This window comes from Triticum urartu, chromosome 5A, assembly GCF_056163025.1.
Source record: "Triticum urartu cultivar PI428250 chromosome 5A, HENAU_Tu73, whole genome shotgun sequence".
NCBI lineage: Eukaryota > Viridiplantae > Streptophyta > Magnoliopsida > Poales > Poaceae > Triticum > Triticum urartu.
Window position 1 is genome coordinate 14,679,180 of NC_141877.1, and position 11,967 is coordinate 14,691,146.

At 44.2% G+C, this 11,967-nt stretch overlaps 1 protein-coding gene across 2 annotated transcripts; it reads right to left on the bottom strand.

Annotated features, from left to right (window-relative positions):
* Positions 1–606: 606 nt before the first annotated feature.
* LOC125506933 (neutral ceramidase-like) lies at positions 607–7,292 on the bottom strand. Of its 2 annotated transcripts, XM_048671638.2 has the most exons (11): positions 7,138–7,268; positions 6,822–7,042; positions 5,544–5,971; positions 4,862–5,070; positions 4,156–4,512; positions 3,802–4,057; positions 3,440–3,710; positions 3,235–3,360; positions 2,717–2,780; positions 2,070–2,239; positions 607–1,369 (listed from the first exon to the last, which is right to left on the bottom strand). In XM_048671638.2, exons 3-11 carry the CDS (start codon positions 5,888–5,890, stop codon positions 821–823), a joined length of 2,349 nt encoding a protein of 782 aa, XP_048527595.2. In that variant the 5' UTR covers positions 5,891–5,971; positions 6,822–7,042; positions 7,138–7,268; the 3' UTR covers positions 607–820. The 2 variants fall into 2 exon arrangements, with proteins under 2 accessions (XP_048527595.2, XP_048527596.2); XM_048671639.2 differs by lacking the exon at positions 6,822–7,042 and having other exon boundaries at positions 7,138–7,292.
* Positions 7,293–11,967: the final 4,675 nt, after the last annotated feature.

The window sequence follows — 11,967 nt, forward strand, 5'->3', positions numbered from 1 at the left end:
TCGGTTCATCATGTAAGTATGCATGACAAAAGTGTCTCTACCAGATGACTTAACAACACAGTCCACATTCCGATACAAGATATTACCACATCACAGATACTCTTGCTGCTTTTGCGGCCTTGTGTTTGAAATGCTACACTTGCTGCTTTTGCAGCCTTGTGCTTGAAAATGCTACTCTAGTGCCAGGTTGTGAACTGCCATTTCCCATTTCCCATGAATTATGTCAGTCAATCATGCAAGAAAATTTGCCATCTGATCACGTAGCCAGCACTCAAAGCGGTAACCCTCACATGATGCGAACAGTGGTCAACCATGGATTAATTATATGTCCATACAACATGGCATCCAATCTGCATGCATCTCAGCCTTAACATATACTCCCTCCGTTCCCAATTACTTGTCGCAGGTATGGATGTATCTAGATGTATTTTAGTTCTAGATACATCCATTTCTGCGACGAGTAATTTGGAACGGAGGGAGTACATCCAATCCGCATGGTGGTACAATCTGAACTATATAGTCTCTCAAGGGGGAACAAATCGAGTCCAAATTTGCCCAATCCACTGTTAACTCAGTTCTTGAGGAAATAGGTAAAAGGAGATGGGCTTTACCAACAGACACTAAGTAATGCATGAGTGAATGCACGACATTCATACAGGATCCTGAAACGGCCTGCGCTATTGCAAAGTACTAGATATGTATAATATGAACATGCACCGATAGCGGGATGTATTTTCCCTAATGTACACGCTATATATTTGCTTGTAACCAAAGCAAAAAGAGCAGCAGTTCTCGGACATCCTCACAAGTTGTGTATTGCTTAACGCACTGCAAACGCGCGAGAGGTACCTGTAAAATGCTCGATCGACCCTATCAGCGGCTTGGAGGCACCGAAATGCCGTAGCCTGTAAACACCAGGGACGGCATCTTCAGGAATGGTCCACTCCAGCGTCGCAAAGCTCTCCGGACTGAGTTTCGAAGGCCTCGACCACTTGAATCGCAAAGACCAATCGTCATCGTCGTAGACAGGAATCCAGTTGTCACCATTCAGCCTCTCAACGAGCGCGAAGGTACCGTCGGTTAGAAGATCATTCCTTGGACAGGCCGAATGGAACGTAGCATTCACGGTACTGCCCTTCCGGAAGTCTGAGTTTGCTGCGACGTCGGAGCTGACATCCCCAAAGTGAACACCAGGAGGAGTCGAGTCGAGAATGACGCCTGGCAGCAGTCCGATTTGCTTGTCCAACATGTCAGGAGGTAGAATGTTTGTTGCTGCGATCTCTTTGTTTGCAACCATAGCCGTGGCAAGTTTCTGAAACTCTTGAATGTATGCACTCAAGGTGTGGGGACCGTACAAAGTTGACGCACCCTGCAAAACACATATTCACTCCAACAAATTATTCATGCATTGGTACATATGTGAGTGGATCTATTTCATATGTTTGATGGAACAATCACTGGAAATTCAGGTTCAGAAATGTCAGATCTTTAGCAACAAAACATCAATGAAAGCCAAACTGGTATAATTGTGGAGAGTTTCTAACAAAAACCAAAAATACTGGTTAGCGCTAAAAATATTGGATGTGGCTGAAACAAGTTCTGACATCTTCAAATAATGACACTTCAATCTACTGCAGGCTTGCAAGCAAATCGAAGAGGAATGACTAATGTTCTGACATATATATATGGGGCAGGGGCATATGGACTACATGCATTCACTTGATGTAGAGGCTGAGGGTCCCTCCTTTCCATAAAAAAGGGGTAGCAAGGACATGAAAAACATCACAACGAGATGTCTACTGATGGATGCAATCTGTTGTGGAATCCAACCACCGGCAGGCTGCTGTAGCAGATCCCAGCCAACTCAGTTTTCTTGGGGTGGAACTGATTGGAGATAGGCACTCATGAAGTTCACGCAACAATAATCATAATCATGAGTAATAGCTCTATGAAACCGCTCCAGTATTTAATATTTAATGGACTATATTACCCATTTTGATTAGAGGGGTGTGTTTCAATCTCCACCGTCAATTTATTTAAGGGGGTGTACAGAAGCAAAGTTCACATACCTCGTATCTTTGGACTTGGTATTCTTCGAATGTTGTAACATACTGAGAATATGTGTTTGTCAGCCCCGCAATAACAACGTGAGTGTTGGAATTAAATTCACCATTGCTGCCACTTATCAGTACATTTTTTACAGCATCACGTAACCGCCTGCCGGCCATTGTCGTGAATTCTGTGCCAAAACATAACAAAAAAATATTAGAGGAGTGCTGCCGCTTATTGACCATATGATTGCTAGCTCTGAAACCCAAGCAATTGCCCCCCACCTAACTCCTGCCCGGCAAGACTAGGTGTTTGGCAGAGCTCAAAAACCTTGCTACGTAAAGCAAGTCCGTTAACATGGGAAAAGTCTTCCTTTTGTCATGTTGTGGACCTGTGGTCCACTAAGTAGTCTCTCATAATTACTATACAATTTCACTTAGCTTTGCTGGTCTTGCTGCCTTGAGCTATTGATCAAGTGGGCTACTTTTTTCTTGCCTAGCAAAGCAAAGTGGCAAAATGATGCAGACATGCATGTTGCTGGTGTTGTTGAGAAAGAACAGTAACTCAAAACATTGGATAACATGAGCATGGCATGTCTTGATAGATAAAAACCCCGCATGCACTTCTAACTGGATGGACATAATAGGGTTGACGAACTGGAATATACCTCCAGGAACAGACAAGATAACCAGCTGACCAATTCTTATGATCTGAATGGGAAGTATCGCAGGCTGCAAAAGATTACGGAAGTAAATAAGACCAGGAAAGAAAATTTGTATTAATTTGGTAAATTGGTTTCTGGTTGAGATTTTGGTTCTGATTTGACATATTGTGGAGCTTGCGCACAACAGGTGCCCTGCAGTTCACAAATAATTACTCATTTGATCCCATCACCTCTACCAAAAAAAACAGCGTCGGGCGTGAACATGCAGATATATAGTGCCTACACATTAATCTCTAAAACAGTAAAACTAAGAAACTCGCACTGGGAAAAAATCAAGTTCATTACAGAAACGAAATTATATCTTATATATCAGCCTGGGCAGTGCTGATATGATGCAGCAGCAATTGGTCCTTATTGATGGTGGCATTGGTGTCAGCTATTAAGTGAAATTGCAATTAGGACATTTCAGAGAAAGTGACGTAACAAGCCTGCTTATGATTACTTAAAAAAGCATATCATACCGCCCAATCATATGGTTCCTTCATTTCACCAGTGTCTAGCAATATTGGTTTCGGAGCTTGGCAGTCGACTTGCTCTTTCCCTGGTTTCTTTAGTATGCCTCCCACTAATCTCCAGAAAGGGTTTCCCTGATAATAGAAGGCGTGCAATCAGTGAATACCACGTCATCTACAATTTTGAAGCAAGTATTTAACTGATATACCAAACCTTGTCATCTCCTTGTTTGAAATCAAAAGCTCCAGGGCCATCTGTGGTTCCAGCAGCAAATGAAAACCCCATGGCTGCTGGGCATGTTTTCACCACCTGCTGACCTCCCGTACTCGTCGAAACACTAACTTCGAGTTGCGAGAAATCTAAGTAAGTGTGACGATAGTCAATTTTTCCTTGTAGTTCTTCTGAAGCCGAATTAAAGAGATCTACAGCCTTCAGAAATTGCCTATCCCCAATTATGCGGGTACTTTCGAATTCATTAGGATACCTGCAAGACAGGAATATTTGAAAACCTCATTTATAAGGACTTGTCGCTGATGCTCATGGAAGGTTAATAACTTGATATGCGAGAAGAATACCCTGGACCTCGTCCATAGCAAAGTTCGTTCTTCCCATTGCACGTGCTGTGATTGAAGTCACAAGGAAGGTTGGTGTCTATGCAAAATGCACCCAAGACATTTGGACTGACATCTCCACAGTTTGACTGGCAAAATGCGGAAACAAATTTGGCACTGTTTTCTTGAGTGTTTCTAATGCGCCTAGTGATATTTGAACTTGCCAATATTCTGCCACCTGAGGCCTTGTAGGATGATGCTAATTGCATCAAGTCATCCGCTGAACAAAAGCAAATGGAGAAAATAGTAGGTTTAGGAATAATCTAACATGTTCATTCCGACACACTATCCATACAGTGCAAGAAGGATGGGACATACTTATCTCATCTGGTTCTGGTATTATTGTAGAGACTCTTCTCGGAAGGTGCAAAGATCCAAAATCATTAGAATTTGCATGAGCTGTATGCTTAGGAAGGCCATTTTGTTCAGCCCAGTCTTCCATGAAACGTGCAGCTGCTCCTTTGTTATCACCGCTTATCAAAGAATTTGTACGACTCATTGATGTTCCGTGAGTCGCAAACCAATTAAAGCTTCCAACTGGACCGAATTCATCATCTACAAACTTAACAAGGGTCATTTCTTTATCAACATTGTATCGATATTTGCTTCTCTCTTCAGCCGGGTTATTCAGATACCCACTCGGGCTGCGATTCACACCAGCATCCAGAAGGTCACCTGAACATCAAGCATATGAGATTGACAACAAAATCTTCGCAGCAACTAGATCTAAGCTTAGCCGGCATCACAATACCATATAGAGAGAGAAAAGTAGGCATCACATGAGGAATGAACATCCGAACTTATACTGCATTGATTATTATATAGATGGAGCAGTGAGAAAAATAATTGCAGCCAGACTTGAAGTAACATTTAAAGACCAAACTGAAACTAAATGACATTTTAGAGCCAGGTGGAAGATGCTATAAATATTACGAAACATATGTGTTTTAATTAGATGTGTGATATCAGTACAAATGGTAGTTTGGTAAGACATTAGTTTAAGACAGTGCAACTAGTTGCATACCTTTATTCACATAGATTTTCCCAGGACGGAGATTGTTATGAGCTTCAACAATACTTTGCTCAATGCCATCGACAATTACATCAAATGACTGACGAACAAACCCAAGTGATGTGATAATATAGACTACATACTGCAGATAACCTCCAGGCCCAGCATGGGTATGGATACCACTGATAGCCACGTTATTCTCATTATAAAGATCACCGTACCTGCCAAATCGAGGCTTGCCAAGTCAACCCAACTTCATGAGCGTGCAAGGCAGAATCTACTTTCTTATTGATGAAATAGACCAAGCAGATTATAAGACTTTTAATCATGTCATTGGGTGCCTCTGTACAGTATGTATGTGCATTGTGAAATGGCTAAGCGCGTTAAGTGACAGCAGCTCAGTTCATATTATCATAAAAAGGTACAGAAAGACACCAGCAGCTAATGATGGCTTAACATAATCACGAGAATAAACATGGTACAAGTAAGAAAACAACTTCATATAATGAACTAATGTTTCAAGAGAGAAAGATGCACAAAGGATGATGGAACCATGCAACTGTATGCATGATCTACAAAGAGACACAAAACATGCACTCAGAATTGAAACCAACATCTCAGGATTTTCTGATGATTAATTCAGGAGAAGTTTTTTTTTTGCAGGGTTAATTCAGGAGAAGTTGCTTCTTACTACCTTGCTTTTAGCCTGTCGAGCACCTTTATATTCACAAGCTGTGATGCCATGCAAGCGTCGAGATTCACAAAGACAGCACGCTTTCCATCGTCAGGCTCCGCAACAATAAACGCTCGTGACTTTAGCCTGAAGTGAATCCCTGATGTAACCTGCTCCGCATTTGCATATCCCATCATGTTAACATCTGCCGCAGGCCCTGTTATGTCATAGCTCCCCATGCCGACCAGATAAGGAGAGTCCGAGAGCACCAGGCTGCAATTCTGGAGATGCAGTAAAAGAAGACATAGCCATATCCAGGACAAACCAAAACTGCAGACTTGGTAGCGCAAGCAAGACGAAGCCTCCATCAGGAAGGAACCAGGGAATGAAGTTGTTAATTAACTAGTGCAAGTCAGAAGCCTGGAGAGAACAAGAAATTTAACTGCATTCTGCAAAAGAGAAGAAAAGCCTATTAAAAAAACCACCAAACATTATATCATACTGATGCAAGGGAAAGGGTGCATACTAGTAGTATCCAACAAGACTATCAAGCTATAATGACACAAGTACATGTTAAGCTATAAATACAGTGTCCCCGCGAGAAAAAAACAGTAGTGTGGCGTGGGCCAGGCTTCCGGGTCACCATCTCCTGAGTGCTCATGGGCCAGCTGAGGTATGGCTTCTATTTGGTGGATCTGACTGATATGTGGTCCATCTCATCATCTGGCAGGCGATAACATGTTTAACTAAATGAAGTAGGAGCTCTGAACTAGGAGGCATTAATGGCCTATTCTGTACGGGTTAATGGTTTGATGAACTGGGGTCCGTTTGGTAGGTAGGTCTGTACTCTAGAATCAGTAGTACTAGTGTATTAGCACCTACCTAATGGACGGGAATTTTTGGCTCTCGGGACCCAGAGTACACTCAATTTAATTTGCGGTTGCTGAATTACTGTCCCAGAATTATCAATTTTCCACTTAAATTTAAGTTCCGGAAAGATCATGAAATTCGCTCGATGTTCAAAAAATAATCTTGGAATTAGTATTGATGAAATTCTGGGTTTTCTTAGAGATGTAGTATCATAAAAACTCCTAGAATTGGTATGCTCAAAAGTCATCCACTGGAGCACAAAATCTAGTACCCCAGATCCGCACCAAGCATGCTCAAACCCTAGCTAGAACAACTGCATACAGCAATTTAACTGGTACTGCAGCTGATTAGCACAACGCGTCCAGCTACGACCGACGCGACCTGGCTGGAATGAAGTGAGGGGCGGAGGGGGGAGGCGGACTGGCTCACCATGCGAACGGCGAATCTCGACTGGGAACCCCGCCCCGGCTGCTCCACTGGCTAGTGGCCTCCGCCGCCATTTAAACCCGCAGACACGACTAGGCCGGTTGGGAACTCCAAGAGCGGGGCGCCTCGTAGTCGTAGCTCAGTGGCGGAGGCCGACCGCGACGGACGGAGGGGGACAGGGTGGAGCCTACAAGGCACGGCTCGGAAAGGGAAAAGGGACCCAGCTAACCAAACAAGCAAACACGAGAGGAGTTCAGCGCCGCGGGAACTGGTGAGGTGTGGAGTAGGGGGGGAGCGGGGGAGGAGGAGGCGCGCGCACCTCTGGGCTCGAGGGCCTGGACCTCGTCGGCATGGGGACGGCCGGACCGAGGAGGAGGGGGAGCGGGCGAGGCGTTGAATCGGCGGCGAGGATGACGACCAAGTGGGGAGACGATGGCGACGCGCCGCGGAGACTTCGGGCCGGGCCTTCCACGCGTTTGCGCCCATTTTGTTTTTTGTTTTTTTTACTCCCCTGCGAACGTTAGATTTTTTTTAGCAGTCCAAACGCCCTTAGAATCGTCGGATCCCGATCAAACGCGTGACAATTTTTCTACTATTTATTTTACTACTCTCTCCGATAAAAAAAACAATGACACTTTTTTTGAATTGGAGGGAGTACATGGCAATGTTGCTTTAGAGTATAGCAAATCTCTTACAAGGGCATCACAGACAGTTTTTTAACAATATTTGTTTTTTTAGATGATCCATGCGTTTGCACCATTTTCTATAGAGACAGAAACGAGCAACCAATAATGGTCAGACCTAATGTTATGTTGCTTGCAAGTGACGACAACGAATAATTTTTTTCCTTTCTATGTTGATAAAAAAGTCCCCCTTCCCCAAACCCAAACACCATTTCATTAAAGCGAAAAGCAGCATGGTATCAAACTGCAGGCAACATCATCTTTTTTTCCTTAGGCTTTTTTATATCGATGAGGAATACGTCTAGTTTACGATATAATTTTATTTTACAGTTGGTTCGATATAATTTTCATGCTCCGACGTGCGGCGGACTGTTGATAGAAGAATACGCCTAGTTTACAATATAATTTTATTTTTAATGCTCGTTCTTAATCCAGTTGTTTGTACATTCTATTAGCTATTGTTTTTCATCATATTTATCAGATATAAGATACTCTTTGGGTGTCTTTTTTGAAAAAAGAATATGCCAAGTAACATAGTATCAAGCTAAATCTGAGCAACCAGCCACGTTTCAGCTTTAATTTGAATGTGAACTTTCACTCTTGTTTATTACAAGCACCAAATGCAAGAAGAACTACAACTAAAATAACTCAACGGCCAAAAATGCAAAGCAGATCACTCATCACGAAGGACCAATTGGTGTTGGCAATAAGCATCCAATATCATTGTTCGTCAGTTGCATCCAGTGAGAGAACTATACCCTGCGGTGATGATCCAGAAGAAGTAGACAACACATTGGCGGCACTAAGCGTGCATCACCGCAGATCACTTCCCATTGATGGAGGTGAGTATTCATTTTTCCTAGCATGTATCTTACACTTCTCCATGTTCTCTCTTGGAAACAAAACTAATTTCGAAGGCACCAAATGCTCCACGAGGCAATAGAGTTAACCATATTAAATATACGTGTATTTATTTCGACACCAAAACTTAGAAATATCATCAATGCATTTAGTGCTAGGCATTTCAAAAGCTACAACGGTAAATTGCCAATCTTTCTTAGCCACAACACAATCAAATAGAAAGTATTGCACCAATTCATTCTCACAACATCATAAGCAAGACGTATCAGCAATGGTCCTTCTTTGACAGGTTATCCCTAGTTAATATTATGTTATAGACCACCAACCAAAGAAACACATGGATGTTTGGAGGAACCAAAAATGCCCGCATCAAATCTTTCAATGGTGGTACATGATCAATGTGCCAAAACAGGAAGTCCCATGTGCAAAAACCTTCCCAAGTACACGCACCATTCAGGAGGAAGTCCCTCAAACCAAGATTCAACCCTCAATTGATTCTCCAAAAAGGATCAACACTGCCCTTCCATTTAGTTATCTTGACATTCATGTTGGGGATCGTAGCAGAATTTAAAAATTTTTACGCATCACCAAGATCAATTTATGGAGTCATCTAGCAACGAGGGAGAGAGGAGTGCATCTACATACCCTTGTAGATCACGAGTAGAAGCGTTCGGAGAACGGGGATGATGGAGTCGTACTCGCCGTGATCCAAATCACCGATGACCAAGTGCCGAACGGACAGCACCTCCGCGTTCAACACACGTACGGAGCGGATGACGTCTCCTCCTTCTTGATCCAACAAGGGGGAAGGAGAGGTTGATGAAGATCCAGCAGCACGACGGCGTGGTGGTGGATGCAGCAGTGATCGCAGCAGGGCTTCGCCGAGCTTCTACGAGAGGGAGAGGTGTAGCAGGGGAGAGGGAGGCGCCAAGACTTCAGGTGCGGCTGCCCTCCCTCCCCCCTCCTTTATATAGGCCCCCTGGGGGGGGCGCCGGCCCTGGAGATGGGATCTCCCAAGGGGGCGGCGGCCAAGGGGGGTGGAGTGCCCCCCAAGGCAAGTGGAGGCGCCCCCCACCCTAGGGTTTCCAACCCTAGACGCAGGGGGCCCAGGGGGGCGCACCAGCCCACTATGGGCTGGTTCCCCTCCCCACTTCAGCCCATGGGGCCCTTCGGGATGGGTGGCCCCACCCGGTGGACCCCCGGGACCCATCCGGTGGTCCCGGTACAATACCGGTGACCCCGAATCTTTCCCGATGGCCGAAACTACACTTCCTATATATAATTCTTCACCTCCGGACCATTCCGGAACTCCTCGTGACGTCCAGGATCTCATCCGGGACTCCGAACAACTTTCGGATTACTGCATACTCATATCTCTACAACCCTAGCATCACCGAACCTTAAGTGTGTAGACCCTACGGGTTCGAGAGACAAGCAGACACGACCGAGACGACTCTCCGGTCAATAACCAACAGCGGGATCTGGATATCCATGTTGGCTCCCACATGCTCCTCGATGATCTCATCGGATGAACCACGATGTCGAGGACTTAATCAATCCCGTATTCAATTCCCTTTGTCAATCGGTACGTTATTTGCCCGAGACTCGATCGTCGGTATCCCAATACCTTGTTCAGTCTCGTTACCGGCAAGTCACTTTACTCGTACCGTAATGCATGATCCCGTGATCAACCACTTGATCACATTGAGCTCATTATGATGATGCATTACCGAGTGGGCCCAGAGATACCTCTCCGTCATACGGAGTGACAATCCCAGTCTCGATTCGTGCCAACCCAACAGACACTTTCGGAGACACCTGTAATGTACCTTTATAGTCACCCAGTTATGTTGTGACGTTTGGCACACCCAAGGCACTCCTACGGTATCCGGGAGTTGCACAATCTCATGGTCTAAGGAAATGATACTTGACATTCAGAAAATCTACAGCAAACGAACTACACGATCTTTGTGCTATGCTTAGGTTTGGGTCTTGTCCATCACATCATTCTCCTAATGATGTGATCCCATTATCAATGACATCCCCATGTCCATAGCCAGGAAACCATGACTATCTGTTGATCAACGTGCTAGTCAACTAGAGGCTCACTAGGGACACATTATGGTCTATGTATTCACACATGTATTACGATTTCCGGATAATACAATTATAGCATGAATAATAGACAATTATCATGAACAAGGAAATATAATAATCATTTTATTATTGCCTCTAGGGCATATTTCCAACAGTCTCCCACTTGCACTAGAGTCAATCATCTAGTTACATTGTGATGAATCGAACACCCATGGAATTCTAGTGTTGATCATGTTTTGCTCTAGGGAGAGGTTTAGTCAACGGATCTGCCACATTCAGGTCCGTATGTACTTTACAAATTTATATGTCTCCATTTTGAACACTTTCACGAATGGAGTTGAAGCGACGCTTGATATGCCTGGTCTTCCTATGAAACCTGGGCTCCTTGACAAGGGCAATAGCTCCAGTGTTGTCACAGAAGAGAGTCATCGGGCCCGACGCATTGGGTATGACTCCTAGGTCGGTAATGAACTCCTTCACCCAGACTGCTTCGTGTGCTGCCTCCGAGGCTGCCATGTACTCCGCTTCACATGTAGATCCTGCCACCACGCTTTGCTTGCAACTGCACCAGCTTACTGCCCCACCATTCAAAATATACACGTATCCGGTTTGTGACTTAGAGTCATCCAGATCTGTGTCGAAGCTAGTATCGATGTAACCCTTTACGACGAGCTCTTCGTCACCTTCATAAACGAGAAACATTTCCTTAGTCCTTTTCAGGTACTTCAGGATATTCTTGACCGCTGTCCAGTGTTCCATGCCGGGATTACTTTGGTACCTTCCTACCAAACTTACGGCAAAGTTTACATCAGGTCTGGTACACAGCATAGCATACATGATAGACCCTATGGCCGAGGCATAGGGGACGACACTCATCTTTTCTCTATCTTCTGCCGTGGTCGGGCTTTGAGCTGTGCTCAATCTCGTACCTTGTAATACAGGCAAGAACCCCTTCTTTGACTGATCCATTTTGTACTTCTTCAATATCTTGTCAAGGTACGTACTCTGTGAAAGACCAATGAGGCGTCTCGATCTATCTCTATAGATCTTGATGCCTAATATATAAGCAGATTCTCCAAGGTCCTTCATTGAAAAACACTTGTTCAAGTAGGCCTTTATGCTTTCCAAGAATTCTATATCATTTCCCATCAACAATATGTCATTCACATACAATATGAGAAATTCTACAGAGCTCCCACTCACTTTCTTGTAAACACAGGATTCTCCATAAGTCTGCGTAAACCCAAATGCTTTGATCATCTCATCAAAGCGAATGTTCCAACTCCGAGATGCTTGCACCAGCCCATAAATCGAGCGTTGGAGCTTGCACACCTTGTCAGCATTCTTAGGATCGACAAAACCTTCCGGCTGCATCATATACAATTATTCCTTAAGGAAACCATTAAGGAATGCCGTCTTGACGTCCATTTGCCATATCTCATAATCGTAGAATGCGGCAATTGCTAACATGATTCGGACGGACTTTAGCTTCGCTACCGGTGAGAAAG